Source organism: Vidua chalybeata, chromosome 3 (genome assembly GCF_026979565.1).
Source record: "Vidua chalybeata isolate OUT-0048 chromosome 3, bVidCha1 merged haplotype, whole genome shotgun sequence".
Lineage (NCBI taxonomy): Eukaryota > Metazoa > Chordata > Aves > Passeriformes > Viduidae > Vidua > Vidua chalybeata.
The window spans coordinates 50167629-50190443 of NC_071532.1; the positions used below are offsets into that span (position 1 = coordinate 50167629).

The window sequence follows — 22815 nt, forward strand, 5'->3', positions numbered from 1 at the left end:
CTTCTAATGTGCTAATAAAGCAATAAGAAATGGTAAGGAAGGCTGACTATCTGCATGTGAGAGACCTTGGTATCTTCCTGAAATGTGTTCCTGGTAAGTGGGAGTTGATCTCTTTGTACTGCTGTCTTGTTTCCTCATCAGGTTTGCATTGAGACATATGTATCTAGCTGTCACCAGCGGAGCATTAACACCGCTGTGCGGGCAACCCTCAGCCAAATGTTGAGTGACTTGACTTTACAGTTACGACAAAAGCAAGAAAACATGGTGAGCCTTCTGGCATCAACAAATGGTTCCATGTCCATGGCTGCAAACCGTTTTGTTCTCATTCATCTGAATGCCTTATGGCTTTTATTTGACACTTCCTCAATTAATCCTGTTTAAAAGCCTTTTTGGGCTCTGACTATGCCTGCTTCAGAGCTCTCACATTGTCAACTCTAGTTGGCTGGGTTTGGTTTTTTTTCTTTCCATTAAATAAAAGAGACCTTGTTCTGATGTCAGGCTGCCTCAGCCTTTTCCATTATTTTATTTTGTTTTCTTGTTTTTCTAAGGTGTATTGAAATTGTTTTGCCAAAACTTTTTGCATGACAAATATTTACATAGTGAAAACAGAGTCTCAACTAAGGAAAGTGTAATTAAAATTTTTCTTCTACTTTTTTTTATAGAAGATAATTTTAAGTTAATGAAATTATTTTTTTCTTTGTTAGCAAAAAATAAATATAATTTTATTTATTTCATTATTAAAATCCATGAGAGCTGTTTGAATGACATCCCAGCACATTTTCCACTATAGATGTTCTGGGTACATGTGGAATTACATTGGCTTCTTACATGTGTTTGTACTGTTTTGTATCATACCATATTGTCAAAGAAGTACTATTTGTAAAAGTTTCTATTTATTAGGGAAACTTAGGGACTGTAGTTGTACAGATTGTTTTCCTTACATCTGTTTTGGGTTAAGATGATCACTTCTATTTTGGATTAGTAGACTAGATTGCTTTTATCCTGTTGAGCAACTGCGAAAATGATTAATCAGTTTAAGTAAACTTGTCTTTAGTTGATGCTAAATAGCTCTGCATTTTACTAGCTAATGCATTTACCAAAAAAAAAAAAAAAACCCACCAAACAAACATTTTGGGTCTGCAAATTCAATTTTCTTAGTTCTTTTCTTAGCTGAGGAGTAGATAAAAGCATATGAGAACTGTATTTAGTTCCTGACATTTTGTTATTGATGCTTGAAAGAATTTGACCCTGTTGTGCACAATAGGCAGACTCCTATACCACAGCTGAACCAAATGTATGAGGTCATTTCCTGACAGCCATTAATTCTGTTGGCACTGTAACATTAACATTGTCAATGTTCTAAACTCTCTAATACTCAGTTGATTTTGGTTTCTAAGTAGTTTGTGACATCTAAACTATGCTTTTTCTCTCAGTTATTTTCAATGCAAGTTATATGCCTAATTATTACTGAGTTGTTCTAGGTGTAGGAAATCCCTTAAGGACTTACAAAACTTTCACCTAAATGAGATGCAATTTCCTTTAATCTAAATGACTGTTGAAACAGATCTTAATGAATTTTTAAAAATGTTTTGCAAAAGGTTCACTTAAAAACCCTAAGAAAAAGCCCAAAACAGATAGAGGACATGAATTTAAGAAAGTTCTGCTGTTGAAGTATTGCTTCTATAACATTCCTCTGCCCCTTGCACCAATTACACCACCTTTGTCTTTCTCAACAGATAGTTGAAAACCCTGACACCTTGCAGAAATTCAAGAGTCAAGGTATTTATAATACTTTTTTAGTGACTCATTCCAATCCAGCTTTTTTATTCTTAACTTTCTTTTTATCTCCACAGTGCTGTTTGATGTCATGGGAGTTGCACCCTTGGGATTTTGTAACTTTTCTATAGTTTGGTGCTCTCTTGGTTACCTGTGGTAAGATCTGAGATAGCCCTGTTAGCTCCTAATATTTCCAGTTGTGTCTTCATTTGGACCATGGTAACAGCATTGCACTCAACATAGTAATAAATTATTGTTTCAAGGTGCTAACTCCTGTAATTAAGGAGTTTCAGTGGTCTGGAAAAAGTTTTGGTAAGTGCCTTACTCCCTGAAATGAAGTAGATTTGCAGAGTAGAATGTGGAATCTGAAAACAATTATTACTCTGTTTCAGGCCAAAGACATTGTTTAGATAATGACTACTTGCCAGGAGATTATTTTACAAGAGAATGTTTTTCTGTTCCCATTGTGGCTTAACTTTCAACATCTTCTAGTAGGAAAAATAGTCTCTGGTTTTGACCTTCACTCAGGATTTCTGTAGAACTTGTGTGAATGGAGACTAAAATCTCTGAAAAGCACAAGCATTCTTTTATAAGATCAGAAGTTGGTCGGACATCAGAAAATGTGTAAGAGAGAGAAACTGCAGGGAGAGATACAGAAATTGGCTGCCATGTAGAAATACTGGGACCAGTCTTTTATATATTTATTTTATTACCTGAATTTGATTTCAGCTAACCTGTAAATGCATGTAAGCAATTAGTGCTCTCTCCGGGTTCAATACTACTGCTTTTGCATTTTGTGGCGATCACTTTCCAATCTAGCACTTTGCCTGCTGCATCTTATCTATTAATTTTGGTAGCCCTCCTCCTTGTTTAGAAGCTCTAACCAGCTCTGAAAACCCATGCAGTTAATTGATGCTGTTATCCAGCTGTTCATATGTAATGCCTCTGATCTTTGTCCTTTTTGGAGGTACTTCAGCTGAGTCTCTTTGTGATGATGTTGTATCTGTCCTCACTGTGCTCTGTGAGAAACTCCAGGCTGTCATAAAGTGAGTTATTTAAGTTTATAATTTAAATTTATTACCTGGAGGTTGAGAGTTTCACTCATGCATGTGATTGTACTGTTGTAGTTCTGGAATTATGGAGCAAAGCTGTGCTTAAATGAAGTGTTTACTAGAGAAAGTATTGTTCATGATGCATTAATGTAATGCTTGCTTGAAATGAGGAGCTAATTTGCCTTCTTTGTGCACTGTTCAGCTTTACAGAGCTTCCAGTAAATCTAATCTGTAGGTAACTTCCATACAGCAGCAAAATACTAATACAAAAGGCTAATAATCCAAGGAGAAGTTTTCTTTTCTGACTGGAAGAACCATTTTAGAGAGAATAACAATTACAAGAGCCATGGAAAGACCTAACAGATACTATATTCAGAATTAATAACTCTGTCCTTCTTAGGCAGCCTTTATCCAATTGAAATAATTTGTCCTGTCAAAGAATTTCTCCAGTTTAGGAATATCATACACTCTACCTACTTGAAAATGCATAATGTTAACTTCTAAAGTGTGGTTGTTATGGACAATAAGTGTGTTACATGCTGTACAATTTTCAGAAACTACCAGAGGCAAAGATAGCACAGGCATCTATGTGCAGTTTTTTTGCAGACTTTCTTCCCATGAGTCTCTCTAATAACAGCAAGATTACAGAGGAGTGTCTTACTTAGCATTATTTAATCAGTGTCAGCATCTGGGAAAATAAAATCAAGAGTGCAGGGATGCCCTGTGCATGTTCAAGGTGATCAAGTGTCAAGGTGATGATCATTTGCATTAAGACACATTGTAAGAAAAGCTGTTGGGAAAGAAGGCATCTGTACCTGGAATGCATGTATCTTTCCAGATAGGCATGGACTGTTGTGAGGAAAAAAATCTATCACCTTTAAAATATGTAAGAAGCCAGCAGTTTTCAACCCTCCATAGCAGAGGGTTAGAAATCCAGCTTTGAGCCTCAGGATTCAGTGTTTTCTCCATGGCACGTGAAACAGGTATTGTTGTACTTGGATGCAAATTCATATATGTGAACAAAAGGCACTCAGGCAGTGACAGAAGAACAGATATTTCTCACTCCTTAATTTCAATTCAGATAAATCCTTTCTTTACATCTTCCTTGACCTACAATCATACATCAGAAAGTGCATTCCTTCCGTTCTCATCTCTGATCAAAAGAGAGTTATTAAATCCGAGTTTTCTTAGGAGTGAAAACCAAATTGTGGGTACACTTGCCATGGAGTGCTCCTTTCATAAGGCAGACCTCAGCCTTGCTTGTCTCCTGGATCCTGCATTTCATGTTAAGAGTAGGGGCAGGCACAATGCATGTTACAAGTGTATCAGTTCCAGGTGTCCACAGGTTCTTTAATATTCTTTCTCATGAGGTTTTCCTTGAGTTTATGGTTCTGACAGAGTTACTGGCAAGGCCCTGAAAGGTAACCATGTTACCGTCTGACTTTCTGCTTGGAGACGTTAACTTATGACCATTGTGGCTGTCACCAAGAAAGAAAAATAACCAGAAGAGAGTAGTCTAAACATGCTTCAGATTGCCTGAGGAAACTATCCAATAGTCCAAAATCTCCTGTTGTCTCTTTTTCCTCTGTTTAAGGTTCCTTCCCAAACTTTTACATTGAATTTGAACAGTTATTTGGATTTTATTCTTCCTATTTTTTCACTTTTTTTTTAAAGTAGTAGATCACTGCATGTGATCACTACAAAATAAATGGGGTGATGCAGGTGATCACACCATTGCAAATTGATGGAAAGAAGCAAAATAAATCACTGCTATAAATTATGGTGTAATTTTCAAGTGAACTAATGTGGTTATTTTAGAAAATTAAGTATTATTAACTTAAAACATAATTAAGTTTTAATATAGTGTGAATGGCATCTTTTCTTTGGCAGTGACAATCGTCAACTTCAGCTTCTTTACTTGGAGTGTATCCTCTCCATGCTGAACAGCTCCTCCCCTAGCATGCACCAGCACAAAGGATTCACTGATCTAATATGGTGAGTACATCTGAAGACTAATGCAAATACTCAGTTTGTAAATGTAAAAGGACCTGCTCCCCTCAGCGTTGCAAAAAAAACCTGTAAAAAGTCTCCAGGTGTGAGCAGAGCTTGCTGTTAACCTAGTATCAGTTCTTTCTGTGCCTCATATAAAATTGGTTGGGACTGCCTGCTCAGCTACCACGTTGAATCCCGGTAGTGAATTATCACTGTAATGAAGTCTAATGGATTTAGCCAGAATAGAAAACCTCTTATGTTTTCTGCAGTAGTTTGGATTTGTGTGTGGCATTGAACATAGAGATGCTCTGCTTGTTGTAGGAAGGTACTGTTGAGATTCTTAATGTTCTGATACAATAATACAGGAAGATAAGCAAAATTAATGTCAAATGTGTGCTGGTGACCAGAAATGCTTATTATGACCTACATTGTTGGGTAAGGTTTGAGGCTAAATAGACTTAATGGTGCTTCTATTTTATCAAGAAATTCTCCTTTTTAATATACTTCACCAGGAAAGCTTGATATTTTTGGTGTTCATATTTACCTCTAAATTGGTGCCATCACGTCAAAGCACCTGAAATAATCCTGCTTTCCTTGTGATTGAAATAGTGGGGTTTTTATAGCCTGTGGATAATTGAGTCATTGTAATAAAGCAAGAATGTAACTAACTAATATGCAGTTCCTTGCAGTCTGTGCCCATCTTTGACCTTGTCAAGTGATTGTATTAAGGAAAGATATATATGACTGTTAATGACCAATGTGTTTCTTGTGCTTTTACCCCGTAATTTTTGAAACTGAAGTTATTGACTTGGGCCCAGTTCTAAGGATGGAACATGGAACAGCACCTGTAATTCCCCTGCTGTCCCAGGAACGTCAGTGGCTGCAAGACTGGGAGGTGTTCAGACTGGCAACACTTGGCAGTGTTGCACAAGGACCTCTTGGAGGTCTAACATACGAGCAGCACTCTCTCTCTCATGGCAGATTCACTTAAGAAGTTTCTGCCTTTGAATTTCACCCAACCCTTTTTCTGCTTATGTGACAGACTGTGGGGCCATCCTGTGAGCAAGGTCACTGAAATGATCTCAGTTAAAAGAAAACACTTCCTGTTTTATTTTCTATATATGTGCTTTTGACAATCCAGCTTATGCTGCAAATCTACAGGTGTTTGTATCTCTTAACTGTGTACCATGAGGGCAAGCCATCAGGGGTGGGACTTCTTAACCTGCACTGCTGCCAAGGAATGAACATGCATTCTTCAGCTACCTGCTTAAGTGGGAGAAAAAAAACCCAAAACACTAGGAAGATACGAAACAGTTTAAGCTGCAAACATCATCTTGAACATTTTGTACACCCTAATACATTACCTATCTGGTGAAGTTGTGATGCAAACTGGTGGCTGTCATTATTCTTTAAGGAGCTGTTGCCTACATGCACACAGATTTCACTTTTAACTGGCACTTTGTAGTCAGTTCCCAAAGAGGATAAAGAAGGGAGCAGACAGAGAAAATTTAGCTCTGTGTGCTGACAGTGTTCTCCATTGTTTGATACAGAAACACTTTGATAGGACTAAAATGTGTGGGGAATATATTGTTGTTGCAACCTGTGATTATGCTTGCTTTGAGACAGGCATATTTCTTAAGCAGTGAATTGTTATGTTTTGAAATGTACTTGATTGGAGAAATAAATGGAATAAGAAGATTCAAAGTCCTAAGAAGATTCTGATGTCCTATTAAAAGCTGGTTTTCTTTCTGTGACTTGGGGAAGCTGAGCTGTTTCAGATATCTTGTTAAGAGAAGCAATGAAAATTCGAGACTGCATAAAACCTTGAGAAAATAAAATGTAGTTACTATGAAGATGTGTTTTATGAATTGTTACTTGTAATTGGGTGCTTGCTCCAGGTACTCACTTGAACCTCTAGATGTGGGTGAAAACCAGATTTGGGACTCATTCTCATGCAGCACTTGACTTCTTAAATTAAGGTCTTGCAGACTGAAGTAAAATGTCAAGTGCGTGAGTTCAAAGCTGAAATAGCAGCTAATGGAGCAAAATGCTGAGCTGGCTTTGGTTCCACAGAAGAGTGATCTGCTGTTGTTGAATCACTTAACATGAGTGTTAGACAGTTGAAGGAAGGATAGGTATTTACTGTATAGTGGCATACGTGTAGTATAGTGCACACTTTGAGTTATTGCAGAGGGCTTTCATTATGCTGTCAAAAGACAGCCAAACAGAGGCTCATAACTAAGGGTGCTTACTAAAATAATGCATGTGCAGCTCAGTGATGGAACATTCAGCCTTCTAGTTAACATAGGTTAGTTCTTGCTTAGTCAGTTTTTTTTAAATCTCCCAAGGTGAACTGAAAAAGAGACACTGAGCAGTCGAAGCCTAGGATTTCTACCTTGTGATAGGCTGCAGCCAGTGAAAGAGGCAGGCATGCTATCCTGCAAAGGGACAGCACTGTGCAGCAACATGAACTTGCAAAATCACTACCATGTTTCTACAGCACACAGAGGCATTTCCATATGGACTCGCATGCTGATGCTTGAGAGATGAAAAAAGCCTGGCATAATTTGTTTTTCTATCTAACCACTGCTGTTTGACTGATCATTAAAACAAGAGTGTGTATCTAATTTAACCATGGGCTATTTTCAATCTGTTCTTGTAGGAGTATTTTTTTTCCAGTTACCATCTGCTGCTTTTCTCTTTCTCAGGAAGCAACTGTGTCCAGCCTTAATAGTAATCCTGGGAAATCCAATCCATGACAAAACTATCACCTCTGCCCACAGCAGCATCTGCCTTGAGGCTGATTCACCTTCCTCAGGGATCTCTGATCATGGCCGGGGTTCAGGTTGTTCTTCCACAGCACCTGCCCTTAGTGGGCCCGTTGCACGGACCATATATTATATTGCAGCAGAACTGGTTCGACTGGTGGGGTCAGTGGAATCCATGAAGCCTGTGCTACAGTCTCTGTATCACCGGATGTTGCTTTACCCACCACCTCAGCATCGAGTAGAAGCCATCAAAATTATGAAAGAGGTAGGGCAATCACATGTGCAAATCCAGGCATGTAAAACAAAGTGTTTAACAGTAAGTTTTGCTGACTCGTGCATACAATGCATATCAAACCTTCCCACTTAGAGATGTTGAAATTGTCCTTTCTGAGCACAGCTGGTACATCAGCACCACTCTGACAAATAGTTTGATGCAGTTGTAATAGCTATATTTGTCTCCATAACACAAGCTACTCTGGCAACTCCGTCAGTGCTCGTGCTGTGGTGCTGCATGGAGCAGATCCTTCACTGAGTCACGACTGCTCTTTTGGGTGAGATAGAGCATAACGATCCAGTTCGTAACTTCTTTGGCATCCTTCCCCAGACACATCCTCACAGTGAGGTTTCCAGGCATTAAGGTGAATATATGCTTTGATTACATGCCAGGTTTTTGAAATCCAGTTTCTTGGAGCTTTATTTGAATAGATACAAGAAAGCTGCCAATGGCTTAATAAGCCATTTCAAGACCAGTTTATTCTGTCCTCTTGCCCAGCGTCTCTGAAAGTGCTAGAAGTGCAACACTGGGAGACTTGTGCCAGCACTAGCTGAAATTATGGACTTTTTTATTCCACATGGGCACCTTTCTTATGCTGTGGAAAACAAGGAAATTTATGTAATTTGTAGGAACAGTGGTATCTCCTAGAGAATTTTTCATCTAGCTTGTGCATACCTAAGCTGTTCTGTTTCTGAAAAAATCTCTCTTAACACCACACAGCCACCCCCTTGGTTCCTGTCTAAACTAGGAGTCATCTTGTCATTATCTTTCTCTCATTTTAAACAATAGCAAGATAACTGAAGTTTAGGAAAAGCTTAGTCTAATGTTGTTTTGTACAGGACATATCTGTTGCTTCTTTGGGCTTATTAATACATATTTGTTTGTATTTCCTGGTGGGCATTAACAAGGTGCCACCCAGCAGGTTGAGTCTTAAGGAATCACTTTGCCTATCTTTGCATGACTCCATAATTTTGTAACTAGGTGGTTGAGGAGAGAGGCCTCCTGTGGTATAAACTATAATTAAAACATACTTATGTAGGCATAAAAATTATCTTGTGTGCAGTATCAGATGAAAAAAAATCAGTCAAAAAAGTAAAGCATTGGAGAACATTCTAAATGTGATTCTTGCTGAATATTCTCCTTTACTTGCTTTTCTGCATCTAAAAAGAGGAAAGGTAGCTTTAATAAGTAGAACATCACTGTGCCATTTTCATTTGCTGTGAGAAATTACAGTATGGCTACCTTGGGTTCCAGGACTTGATAGAATTATGACTTATTTATTGTATTTAAATAATGCTTAGATAATCTTCTACTTACTTCTGTTTCCTTTCTTTTCAGATACTTGGCAGTCCTCGGCAGCTTTGTGATTTGGCAGGGCCTAGCTCTTCTGAGTCAGAATCCAAGAAGAGGTCTATTTCTAAAAGGAAGTCCCATCTGGATCTTCTCAAGCTGTACGCTTTGTTTCTGCCTTTAGCCTCTTCTGTCTTAAACCTGTGCGCACAGAACACTTAAGCAGTTCAGGAGCATACCCAGTATGAGCCAGGGTATCTGCCTGGTTAAATAAGCTCTGAAAATGAAAAAGGTGTAAAAGCTCTTGCTTGGTTTGTCATCAGTCTGGGCCTGTTTCTAAAGACATAGATAACTACCTCGTTGAGTTTGCCAAAATTCCCAAGTATGCTGGTTTACAGCTGAAAATTTTTGGGTATGGGTCCTTAAACTTGCAGTAAAATAAATGTGTATTTCTTTAGAGGTATATTTTCTAGATGAAGCCAAAGAAGGTCATAGAAAATTTAATCATCATCATATTGAGCAAGAAGGGTTCTCAGTTCTTATGAAGATCGAATCTTGTAGATAAGATGATTTTCAGGACTTTAAATTTAGTTCAGCTGGATGTTGAGATTTTTTCTTTTTAGGTTAAGTGCTTGTCTGTAAGAGAGAACATGCTGTGCATGCTGGTATGAATGCATGGTAACTTTCTCTTGTTGGCACTCCCTTTACAGAATGACCATGTTTGCATGGGAGACTCAATAATTTGTTCTTACACTAATCGTCTTTCTCAGGAATAGTCTTAAAGGCTAAGTTCCCTTCTTTTTTCCTGGTTATGGAAAGATGGTGCTGAATGACAGTGATGTGCTCACCATACATGTTACATCACTTAAATAAACTCTGTGTTGATTGTAGTATCATGGATGGGATGACGGAAGCGTGCATCAAAGGTGGTATTGAAGCCTGTTACGCTTCAGTGTCCTGCGTCTTTGCCCTGCTTGGAACATTAGATGAGCTGAGTCAAGGGAGGGGTCTTAGTGAAGAGCAGATCCAGCTGCTGATCCAGCGCATGGAAGAATTGAAGGATGGGACTGAGACATGCAGGGACTCCATGGAGATCAATGATGCCGACTTCAGGTGGCAAAGACGCATTCTGTCCTCAGAAAACCCTGCCTGGGAATCCGGAAATGAGAAGAGTCCCGATATCAGTATTAGTGTTACCACAGACACTGGTCAGACTACTTTGGAAGGGGATATGGGACAAACAACTCCAGAGGATAATCCAGAAAATCAAAAAAACTCCCTGCCATCTCCAGCTGGACACGAAAGCAAAGAGATTCATTACAGAGAACCAGAGTCAGAAACCATTGACCAGCCAGATGTTGTTCAAAGAAGCCACACCATAGTCTATCCAGATATAACTAACTTTTTATCGGTTGATTGCAAGACCCGGTCCTATGGATCCAGATACAGTGAAAGTAACTTCAGTGTAGATGACCAGGACCTTTCTAGGACTGAGTTTGATTCATGTGATCAGTATTCTATGGCAGCAGAAAAGGATTCGGGCAGGTCTGATGTGTCAGACATAGGTTCTGACAATTGCTCCCTGGCTGATGAGGAGCAGACACCACGGGATTGCCCAGGTCACAGGTCCTTACGCACTGCTGCTCTCTCTCTGAAGTTGCTGAAGAGCCAAGAAGCGGATCAACACAGTGCACGGCTCTTCATCCAGTCACTTGAAGCGCTTCTTCCTAGGCTTATAGCTCTTCCCAGCATAGAAGAAGTGGATGGAGCACTGCAGAGCTTCTCTTCAACATTCTGCTCAGGTTTGCAAGCAAATATTTACTGTCTAACCAGCATGCACACTCTGACTGCACTGTACACAGATTCCCTTGTAGGATTTCATCTTCAGAGAACATACCCAGAATGAGGAGGTTTGGGTTTTAAACCATACATTCCTCCACAGGAACATATTTCATTTATGGCAAAGCAAATTGAATATGCAAGCACTGATCCAAAGGGAGGTAAATCCATTGACTCTTAACAGGCTCTGGATTGTGTCCTGAATCAAAAAAGAAGTGGAGATTACTGTAGCAAGATACCTCTTGGCAGGTTTGTGAAGCTCTGTTGAGAAGCTTTGCACATGGTGTCACTAAAGAGAGGTCAGGTTTGCCCGTTAGCATGAGAGGGGTGTGGGAAGTACCATCACCGGTTTGTAATGAGATATAAGTAGCTTAATACATCACTGCACTGATATTATTAGTAATGCCAGCCTCACAAAGAGGGTGGTAACAATTCCACAGCAGTAAGCTCTAGAAAGGATAGGGAAAGAGGAGAGTTTGTCTTCACTGTTTTCTTTTTCTTAATGCTGCTATCTAATAAGTACAAAGCTCAAAGCCCAGACAAAGAGAAAATTAAGATCTTGTCTTCTAAGAGATTAAGTATCTTCAGTTCTTTCATTATTAGAACATTTGGGATCTTCACCTGTCAAACAAACAAAAAAAGTAATGCAAAGGTTAGTTTGTCCTGTTGATAGCATATTTAAAAGGTGTGTAAATACATATTTTTAGAAGGGTTTCACTTTCCTGACAGTGGCCAAAATGAAAATGTTTGCTAAATTTATGTCTCTGTTTCTTTAACTTACTGTACTGCAATTGCCTTTCCTATTGCTCATCTCCTAACCATTGCTTCATTCGTTTGTGCTCTCTCACACACATTAAACTCATACAGAGTCAGAAGGGGGGACTCTTCCCATCATCATACAGCATAATTTAGAAATGAAGCTGAGTGAATAAGATTATATTCCTGATATCCTGTTTAAATGCTACCCAAATAAACCCTAACTCAGGAAGATCATAAATGGTATTCTTAAGAAACATTGGCTATTTTATATCACAGAAAGGAAATATCTTAAAAGAGGCATTAATGTTAACTACTTTCCTAATTGAGGGGCTCAAGAGCACCCTTTCTGTCACAGGTATTTCTTTTTTCCTGAAAAAGTGTAGTCTTGAGATTATGATGAAAGACCAGTGCTAGACCTCTAGCTCAAACCTTTGTGCACCTGTTCCCTTGTGCATGAATGAGTATTTATTTTCCCTTTTGTCTGTAAAGTCTTTATAGAGTGCTTTTAAAGCTTTGGAAGATGTGGACCTAGGAGAAGTCTAGATTTTAAGACTAAACATAGCTTTCTTGGCATTCAGTGTGAGTAATACAGTGAGTAAAATGGAAGAACATAACTCAATTTCTGCATTAAATCCATGATTTGTGGTTTGTGTATCTTAAAAAGATACCTAGTCTTGGGCTTAGATTGTTGTGAGAGACCCTTCACTTTTCTAAGAAAGCCACCCCTGTGGCTAAATCTGTACTTTAAAAATGTGCACCACATTTCCAGATGGATTTTGTGAAGTACTTGTGAAAGACACCATTCAGTAAGGAATCGCGGAAAAGTGGAGTAGCAAAATGTATTAAGACAGCCTAGAAGAGGTATCCTGGAGTTTTCATGACAATGTGGCTCTAGCAGAGTTGTACAGTGTTTTTGTAAGATCTGGGCAGTTCCTGTTTCAGTTGGATGCCTGGAATGAGACTCAGTCCAACTGAAGCAGTCCCTTAACTTGTACCTCAGATCTTAAGCAAATGTCCATCAGTCCTCTTGAGGTGAGAACTTGTGCTCCTGTATAGGTGAGAGAGCTATGAATTTGAAGACCTTTAGAGAAAGATACTTAGGAAAGTTGAAACAAATGGCAGGGGTTAAGAACTCCCCCAGAGAGCTTCTAAGACACCAGTTTGATCTGCCTCTATAAGCAAAGTGTAGGTCCTTACTTTAGGAGTCCTTCATTAGCACCAGCTGCTCAAGGCACGAATTAGGTGAGGAAGTTAGAGGGATTGATCCCATTCATTGTATATACAACACTTATTCATGTCTTGAAGAATACATGGGGAAATTTGAGAGTTGGTTAAGATTTGAGTTGAGAAAAGGCATAGATGTAGTTCTGAGACCAGTCAGTATAGAAGCAGTATTTTTGTATTTCTGGGAGACCTTATTTAACTGCTTTGTTTCATTTTTTGATTTTTCTTTCACTTTGGAAGAATAATTTAGTATTCTTTCCTACAAGCCAGGTCCTTAAATAGATAGCATTGTAAAATTAGGATGTTTTCATAGGATTGAAAGGCAATGAATGGAGGTAGGAATTTAAGGCATTACTGAGATAAGCATGGAAAAGGTGAAGTCAGCTAAGCAGAGTTATAGTGAAATTAAAATTCACAAATAAGTTGGTTAACTCTAAAGTTAGGAGTAAATTAGTTCATCTTCAGATTTATTTCATACTTTTTAAAGGGAAGGGTTTTATGCTGGTAAGTATAATCATATTTTTCTGTGATCTCAGCATCTCACAAATGCAGTTGTTTTCCCATATTTTAGAGGAAGTTAAGGAACATATTTTTCCCCAACAATTTTTGGTACTTAAATACATGCCCTTAATGAAGTATCCACTTTTCTGTGCACTTCTACACCTTTCTTTTTAATTGTAATCTTGTATAGGAGGTTGCACATTTTTTAAACATTCTAAACTAAAATGAAGTGGGCTTCTTTGTTTGGTTGGGGTTTTTTGGTTTGGGTTTTTTTGGGTTTGTTTTTTTTTACATATGTCTCTGCGTTGAGATTTTTATTACTCTAGCAGGTTCTAGTCTCTGAATATTTAAGAGAGATAAGACAAAAAAACAGTGGGAGATGAGATATCTGCATCAATATAATGATCCTCCATCCGACAGAGTGTTAAGATGCATCTTTGTTTTCAGTGAGAAAGAAATCACTACAACTACTCACAGGCTACTTTCAAGCACATAGTTGCAGTTTTGGTAATAGGTAAAGGTTCTCTGTTAACATTCACCATGAGAAATCTACCCCAAGCAATGCCAGCCTGCGTGGGTGTGGTTTGCGGCCGACCCTATCACCCGTCTTCCACAAAGGTTGCTCCCTTGAACAGATATTCATTTTTTAGTCCCACCCTGGAACAGTTACTCTCTTTCTAAATCCACCCTCAAACAGTTATTCACCTTATCCACGCCCCCAAAGTGACGACAGTGGAAAGTCCGAGAAGGCAGCAGCACAGAGCTTTCAAACCCTCACGAGGCAAGAAAAACATTTGCTTTTTTTCTGTGTGTGGATTTTTTTTTTTTTTTATGTTAATGGTTTGTTGTATTTTGTCTAAGAAGAGGTATGAGCTTTATGGTGGGAGGAATATATTCACAGTAAAACTACTGCAGCAGTTAACAAATTACACAGCTTTGCTTCGTCATGTAACTAACCTTGGAAGCTGATTTTTGTTCCATTTCAAACATTCCTTTAGGATAAAGCTGACTTATTAATCTTCTCTAATTGATATTATATGAATGGATTTCACAGTTGATGTGAAAACCATGAAATATTGTGAGTAATGTGGGTGGATCTGGTATTTCTGGTTTTTTCATGGTTCAGACTACAGATCACGGGGATTCAATTAGGTGTTGCTCATACTTGATTGATATTTTTCTAAAAGTAGGTCAGCTATTTGCCATCCATGGGAAGAAGGGATTGTGCCATTGAGCATAGTTGTAGGCTTCATACAAATAGTGTTTTCAGGACTAGTGAGTACTACAGGTGGTTTCTGGGTCTGAAAGAAGTGCAAGTGCTCAGCTATTTAGGCCTTGTATGAAATAAATAGGGCTTGGAGTTGTAACTAGTTCCAGCCAGCTTGGCCCCAGATATTTGTCCACATAACCCTAGGTCATGACAAGAATGATGATTACAGACTGGTCTTACAGGGTGTGGAGCACTCCAGTCCCCATCCAGCAAATGACTTAACCAGAGCAGGTTTACTAGGGGGATAAAAGGGTTGTTAATCTTATTAACACCATTTGGTGCACTGTATTTTCAATTAAGTACACAAGCTTTGGGTCTGCTCCTTTCCACCTCACTTTCCCAGTTAGCATTGCAGATGTATCCTGCCCTGTGCTTTGTATGTGGTAGTCATCCCAATGAATGCTGGTGCTCCTTGCTTATTTCAAATTTAGCACATTGTTTTGCTGGACTGTGACTGGAGTGTTCCGTTTGTCTTGCATTCTAGATGAACTACTTATTTTTCTATTCCCTACTCTAGTATGTTTAGTAGAGTAATTTCTTCTGATGATTCATTAACTATTCCAGCAATCTGTTGCTGCCAAAATGCTAGAGATAGTTTCTGATATTTTTTCCAGGAAAAAATCTGTGTAAAATATGAGAGCTCACATGTTGTTTTTGTTAGGTATGATGCACTCACCAGGATTTGAGGGAAACCTAAATTTCAACTTCCAGACTCTGATGAATGCAGACAGTCTCTATGTGGTATCACATTACACTTTGCTGCTCAACCTAAAATTGGCAAACTCGGATTACTACAGGAAGAAGCCTGCCCAAGCCCCTGTGTTGCTGGTGAGTTGGGGAATATGGGATAATTGTTTCTAAAAAATGAAAATTTATTTTGCTTCGTTTCACATAAACCAGCCCACACATAAAGCTTTCAGGCTGCTTGCTCAGTGGAGAAATAGTAATTGCAAATGAAGCATTCTCCAAGCTGCTTATGAATCTTGCATGATAAGTGTTGTGCATCTGAATTACTCTGTGATTTGGTGGGAAGGAATGCTGCTTACAGATTGTCATTAAGGTCACAGTCATTTTGATGGTGAAACTATTTTCAGAATAGATTAGCATCATGTATTGTCTCTTGACAATGTGCATGAACATACGTTCATCTTGCAACTGTTTTTTTTCTTTTGCCTAATACTCAATTTGAATTTCTGTAGATAAAGACATGAGAAATTAAAGTGAAAAATAAGTAGGTCTTAGTAATGTGAAATTATGATTTTTGTTATACCTGGAATTCCTCCCCTTCTTGGGCTTTTTAAAAATAGTTTTGAAAACATGGATCCATGTTTTTGAACTTCGTTGCCCAAGAGACATTTTCTCAGAGTTTTCTGAAAAACCAAAAAAAAAAAGTGATATATGGAAAAAATAAAAAAATGTGTCAAAATGTATAATTATTGCTGAACTTCCAGTGTAAGAGAATTTATAAGCTAGATAATGTCAAAAACAAATGGAGTTTAACATCATCCTTAGTTCTGGTGTGTTCTGCAGCAGATCAAGATCTGTGACTCAGGACATCCTCTAGAGGATTCAGTGTGCACAACAGGCCTGATCATGACAAAGTATTCTTAGAGATCATTCTGATAAATAATTTGAGACCAGTTCATCTGATGACTTCAATGCAGAAAGGCTCAGTTGCTGGGCAGGCCGCATTAGGTGCCACAACTTCTTTTAATTGGATTTGAGATCCTACTCCTACCTCGTGGAAATAGCGAGAGATCAGCATGTCCCCTTGTCACTGCGCAAAAACTGTCATTCTGATTTGCATCTTGCGTTAACTGCAGTAGGAGAAGGGAGAATTGTTCATGTTCATGTCATTCTCCACTGCAGAGACAGACACAGAAGGATCTGGACAGGCTGGACTTGATGGGGCATGGCCACTTGTATGAGGTTCAATAAGGTGAAGTGTCAGATCCTGCCCTTCGGTCATAAGAACCCAGTGTGGCACTACAGGCTGGGGCAGAGTGGCTGGAAATCTGCCTGGGGGAAAAAGATCTGGGAGTGCTGATGAGCCAGCTGAACGTGAACCAGTGTGTGCTCAGGTGGCCAGGAAGGCCAGTGGCGTCCTGGGCCTGTATCAGGAATAGTGTGGCCAGCAGGGCCAGGGTAGGGATTGTCCTTCTACTGCTGAGGCTGCACCTCAAATCCTGTGTTCAGTCTTGGACTCCCAGTACAAGAAGGACATTGAGGTCCTGGAGAGAGTCCAGAGAAGGGCAACAAAGCTGGTCAAGGGTCTAGAGACCAAGTCCTGTGAGGAGTGGCTGAGGGAGCTGGCATTGTTTAACCTGGAGGAAAGGAGGCTCAGGGGAGACCTTCTTAGTGTCTACAACTCCCTGAAGAGAGGATGTAGTGAGGTGAGGGTAGGCCTCTTCTCCCAGGTAGCAAGTGACAGGACTAGAGGAAATGACTCCAAGTTGTGCCAGGGGAGGTTTAGATTAGATACTGGGAAATTTCTTTACCTGAAAGGGGTTGTAAGGAAGAAGAACAGACTGCCCATGGAAGCATTCAAAAAGCATGTGAGTGTGGCACTTCAGGACATGGTTTAATGGTGAACATGGTGATGGTGCTGTGCTGACAGTTGGACTTGATGATCTTAAAGATATTTTCCAATCTTAACAATTCTAAGATTGCAATCCTCTGTTAATTCTTTTCATAACTTAATTTCTACTTCTGCAATCCCTTACTCAGAAGTAGATCTGGGAGCTGATGCTGTAGGGCTTATACTATTATCTTCTTACATTTGGCTTTTATGGTTCTCTGCAGAAGGAGTTCATGAAGCAGGTCCAGTCCAGTGGAGTGTTGATGGTATTTTCCCAGGCGTGGGTTGAAGAACTGTACCACCAGGTACTAGAAAGGAACATGCTAGGGGAAGCTGGATACTGGGGAAGCCCTGAGGAGCACAGCCTTCCACTTATCAGCATGCTGACGGGTCAGTACAATATTATGGTGGCAAGACTAACTTCCAAATGTGTCTAAAACAAACTACAATGACATGCTGCTTTATTGTGTTACATACAGAACAGCGTGTCATCGTGCAATATGTAGTGTCTCGTGGAATTATCGGTAGAGAAGGAGCCAGACCTAGCTGTGGCCGGTACTTAAGTGTTTGTTTTGGCTCATCAGAGTGGTTTTGAAGCACAGGTTAAAAAAAAAAATCCAAACTATCCCTGGGAGACAAGGAGAGTAGTTTTGTTCACTGAAGCAAAACATCTCTTAATTCTGGCAGCTTCAATTCTTTTTGAGTTGATAGTTGTTAATGATAAACAGTAAGGCTGCTGTTCTCTTGATGTCATAGCAAAGCCATTTCAGTGTGCCTGCGGTGCAGTACAAATATAAATAGTGGCATCTGATCCTGGAAGCCTTCCACAGATTAGACTCCTCTTGGTTCAGGCTTGAGCTATGCCAGGGATATGCCAAATGGCACTAGAGAGAAGCTGAAAACCTGGAGCACAAGTGTGTAGAAGCAATCCTTAGCTTCATTTGAGGGGGAAAAAAAAATCAAATTGTATCAGTTGAAGGACAGCAGGATGGCTATGGTACTGTATTGATACAAAATGCACTGTCTGCTATAATGTGTCTGTAATTAAAATAGTGTATGCAGGGAGAACAATGGCTTCAGCTGAGCAATTAAGTGGTGATCAAAGGGCACTGCTCTGAAAGTGTTTATTGTATTGAGCTCAGTGTTACTTTTAGCTACTGAGCTGGGAAGAGAAAAGAAACACTTTGAAAAAATGATACCCGGATGCGGAGATGGGGCTTGTTAGAAAGGAAATCAACCTGGTGTCCCTAACATTAAACTCTCTGCGAGAAACGGGTCTTTCATTGTGTTGGAGAAGGGGTTGTACTTCTTTTGTTGAGATTGAGCATACACAGATCTACTAAAAATCACATTTAGGAAATAGGATCCCAAGGCATCTTGAGGACTCAGACTGAGGTCTGGAAACATCTAAACACAGGATTTAGCAAGATTTGAAATATTATACTGAGAAATGCAGAGATTTAAGTGTGTGGTAAGTTCTGAACTGTAATACCTTGAAATCTCTACTGTTCATTGTGTAACTTGAAGAGGGGGGAGAGCAGGTTTTGAGAGTGGGATGTCTCCCCTGTTCAACAAAACATTGGTTATACTGGGCAAAACCTAAGATGCCACAATTCATGTTTATACTAAGGCTTTAGAAGGCTGCCAGAAAGAGTAACAAAAAAGCACACCTGAGAAGTCAGGAGTGCTAGTACTTAGCTGAACACAGAACCAGTAAGACATGCTTTCCTTGTGCCATCTGTGTGTCAAATAGTAATCTGATGGTTTTTAATGTTCTGGCAGACATTGACGGCTTGGGCAGCAGTGCAATTGGTGGCCAGTTGATGGCATCTGCTTCAGCTCAATCTCCTCTTTCCCAGAACCGGAAGACAGATGATTCTGTTGTTGCAGGTACTAAGACTGTATTATAAGTATGAGTGTGTTATCCAGCAGTGAGTTGTTATGTACCAAAAGCATATGCAGATAAATAGTGTAGAATAACAATTTAAAAAGAAAGTATATCAGTACATCGTACATGTGAATTGGCAGTTCAGCATGCAGAGGACAAATGTGACTTGGCTTTTTACCATTAACGGTAAAGCTTCTGTTGTGCCATTTTCTTGTAGTAATAGTATTAATGTTTTTCCCACTCTAGGAATTGCTTTTGCCCGATACATTTTAATTGGCTGTTGGAAGAACTTGATTGACACTTTGTCCACCCCGCTGACCGGCCGCATGGCAGGCAGCTCCAAGGGGCTGGCCTTCATCTTGGGAGCAGAAGGAGCCAAAGAGCAGAACCAGAAGGAGAAGGACTCCATCTGTGTGAGCCTGGATGGACTACGGAGGGCAGCCCGGCTGAGCTGTGCTCTAGGTAATGCTGCACGGGGGATGTCATGGCAGATTCATAGAATAGGATGGTAACTTTCCTTGAAGGAATTTGGGAGAAAGAAATGCAGCATCCTGCTCCAGTTTTGCATAGGAACATGGATGGCGGCAATACACATAGAGTGCCCTACAGCATAAACATATCCAGCCAACTTTCCTTGACCCTACCTCTTGTTGAGGTTGTATGGGATTGGGGAGGAAATGTTGGTCATACAGTAATTGTGTTGTTGCTTTACAGGAGTTGCTGCTAACTGTGCATCTGCTCTTGCCCAAATGTCTGCGGCCTCCTGTGTCCAAGAAGAGAAAGAGGAAAAAGAAATCCAAGAACCCAGTGATGCTATAGCTCAAGGTAACTACATGATTAAATTACCTACCTCATCTCACATTGCCTGTGAGGCTGCAACTGGAAAGCACTTTGCCACACATAGTGGCATTTCCCTCTGTTGTTCTGCTGTACACCACTTGCTAGTAGGCACATGGGATGTGTGTCTTCAGTACATGCCTGCTGTCCTAAGTTCTTAACATACTGTCCCACTAATTATATTCTATATGGAACTGAAATCTGTGAAACAATGCATAAGCCAGCAGCATTTTTCAGCATGTACTTTTTAGACCTTTGATGCTAGTACAACCAGAGAGCATCAGAGAAACAGCTTATTTGAGGATTTTTGTGTGTTGGGTAGTAATGTAAGCTGAGCTTACATCACTCTCCCTGTCTGGTTTATATATCCTTGATTATTTTTTGACATCATCATCAGATATTTAAAACTGTTTCTGAATCATGTTTGATTAAAATGGAATAAAAAAATGTGTCTTTTTAGCATCTCTATACCACCATTTCAAACACAGTGGAAGTTGAAGTCAGTTGTTGTCTCCAGTGACTATTTGAAGAAGTACACAAAATTCCTCTATTTATGTTTCTAATGTCAAGAAGCCCATAACAAAAGACAGTGTTGCACAAATGACCCTGCTTGGTACTTAAATTTGTTGTCTTGGTAGAGAAAACAAAACTGAGAAAGCCTGAGCTTACACAAGCTTTTGTTGGCCAGACTGTGCTGAAGCAAAGAGGAGGCAGCAGCAGTGGCCAGAGGCCAACAGATCTGTTCTGTGAAAGCTTGCAAAGCTTCAAAACTTGTTTCCGTTCCAATGCAGCATGCAAACAAAACTTTTCAGGGATTCTCAGAAAAAATAAATAGATTCAAATGGTTGTAGCTCAGATCAAGATTAGTTTTACTTTGACAAGAGCTTTTTGGTGACATTTTCTGTATGGAAATACATAGGAAATCCATAAATGCTATTTTTTTTTTCCATGGCAAAGGAGATTTTGGTAAAAATAAATATCCACTTGGCCATCTATCACTGGCAATCTGCAACTGTTCTGTGGGCAACAGGATGTGAATTTGGGGGTGGAGGGTGTCAATCCAGCACTGATTTTTTTCATGTATATATGATCAGTCAGAAAGGATTTTAGTTTTAAAGCTACCTTAGGTTTATTAGGAAGAAATGGTTTTCTCTGATTTGGTTGACGTTTCTTTGGTCTAAAATTCATGTTGTTTTATAGATTTCAGACTGTAATCTTTTGCCATCACCCTGTATACAAACCAGTGTTTGTTTAAAAGCTGAAGAAGTTAATTTTTTTTTTTTTTTTTTTTTTTATGCTACAGTGAAACAGAAAGTGGAGCAGAAACTGGAGCAGATGGGGAAAGTGCAGGGAGTCTGCCTGCACACTGCTCATGTTTTGTGTATGGATGCAGTCCTTAATGTGGGTCTGGAGATGGGAAGCCATAATCAGGACTGTTGGCCTCATGTATTCAGGTACTCACCAGCTTTCCCAATATAGCAAGAATTCAGGCCATGTTGCCTGAAAGTAAGGGACTGAGAAAAAGGGCTTTGCAAACTCTGTGATGTTCTGTATAAACAGTGTCAGAGTGAATTAACTACCAATATCTCTAAAAGAAAAGATGGTGCTGTTTTCCACCACTTCTCGGGGCAAAATCAATGCTTAGAAGATTCAAAGTTACCAGAAGACTGTGGCAGACCCAGGAACCTAAATGGGCTTTTCAGGCACCTCCACCAAACTATTTGCTGTCTAGGCACATGGGAGGCCAAAGGGTGTAAGAAGAAAGGTTATCTATGTGTAGTTTGAGAGTTAGAAAGCATCTGTTTATGGTTTGAGGGAAATGTCCTGTGATTAGTACAGGGAGGAGTTGTTTTGGGGTGTTTATTAAATTTTTGCTTCTCCTGTGTGTTCCCAGGGTGTGTGAGTACATCAGCACACTGGAGCACACCCACTTCAGTGATGGTGCTGCCCAGCCCTCCCTTACCATCACCCAGTCACAGCAAGCACCTGGAGGGCAGCACCCAGACTCTGAGCCCGGGGAGGCTCCTCAGGCACTGACCCCCGAGCAAGAGACCACCCTCAGCACCCACCCTGTCATTCAGCCAGTTTCTATCCAGGATCTCATCAAGGACAGCAGTAAGGGCAGAGCTTTTGACTTCCGTGGAGGCAGTTTGCTGTGTGGTACCAGTGCTGCCAAGGCTGTTCTCACGCTCTCCACACAGGCTGACAGGTAAAAGCACTGCTGTCAGGAGCCAGAATCCTTGTTCCCAAAGCAGTACCAAAGTGGCCCTTTTTTGCTGCAGTGGGTCTAATCTTTGTTCATTTCAGCCACTTGCTTCAGTTGAATTTCACAAGAGAGCTGCATGTTTGTCACAGCCAGCAGTTTCCAAAAGACCTGGGTTTTTTTTTTTCATCTCTGCAGTACCTGCACGTACTGAGCTGGGTGTGTCTGTGCACAGCAGTGAATATGCCAAGCAAATCAAATGCATCCTGAGAGTGGTGGATTTATTTCTTGCATGTAAATTGATATGTTGTATTCAGTTAAGCAAAGTAAAGGGGTGTCTTGTCCTGACAGGAAGGGACTAATTGACAAGACCCGTGTCAGTCAGAAAGCAGCTGCTTCTGTCAGGGCTGTGTGGACAGTTCATCAGGCTTCCCTGGTGTGTCCAGCTGAGGAAGGGAACCAAGTATGGTCAGAATGGCTGTATTAAATGTCCTTTGATCATGGTCTGCCAACTGATATTATTTCCGCTATTTTTTTAAGCAGCCCAGGCTACAGTTGAAAACT

The 22815-nt window shown here is 39.9% G+C and overlaps 1 protein-coding gene across 1 annotated transcript in view; it reads left to right on the forward strand.

The window, feature by feature from the left end:
* ARFGEF3 (ARFGEF family member 3) overlaps nucleotides 1-22815 on the forward strand; it is an 86958-nt gene that overhangs the window by 35805 nt on the left and 28338 nt on the right. Inside the window, exons 6-19 of the mRNA XM_053937929.1 lie at nucleotides 142-264; nucleotides 1737-1779; nucleotides 2744-2822; nucleotides 4719-4823; nucleotides 7529-7853; nucleotides 9201-9313; nucleotides 10044-10954; nucleotides 15407-15573; nucleotides 17548-17713; nucleotides 19106-19213; nucleotides 19458-19673; nucleotides 19926-20036; nucleotides 21352-21502; nucleotides 21943-22257. Coding sequence (XP_053793904.1) covers nucleotides 142-264; nucleotides 1737-1779; nucleotides 2744-2822; nucleotides 4719-4823; nucleotides 7529-7853; nucleotides 9201-9313; nucleotides 10044-10954; nucleotides 15407-15573; nucleotides 17548-17713; nucleotides 19106-19213; nucleotides 19458-19673; nucleotides 19926-20036; nucleotides 21352-21502; nucleotides 21943-22257 — 2933 coding nt within the window. The remainder of the gene's footprint in view (nucleotides 1-141; nucleotides 265-1736; nucleotides 1780-2743; nucleotides 2823-4718; nucleotides 4824-7528; nucleotides 7854-9200; nucleotides 9314-10043; nucleotides 10955-15406; nucleotides 15574-17547; nucleotides 17714-19105; nucleotides 19214-19457; nucleotides 19674-19925; nucleotides 20037-21351; nucleotides 21503-21942; nucleotides 22258-22815) is intronic.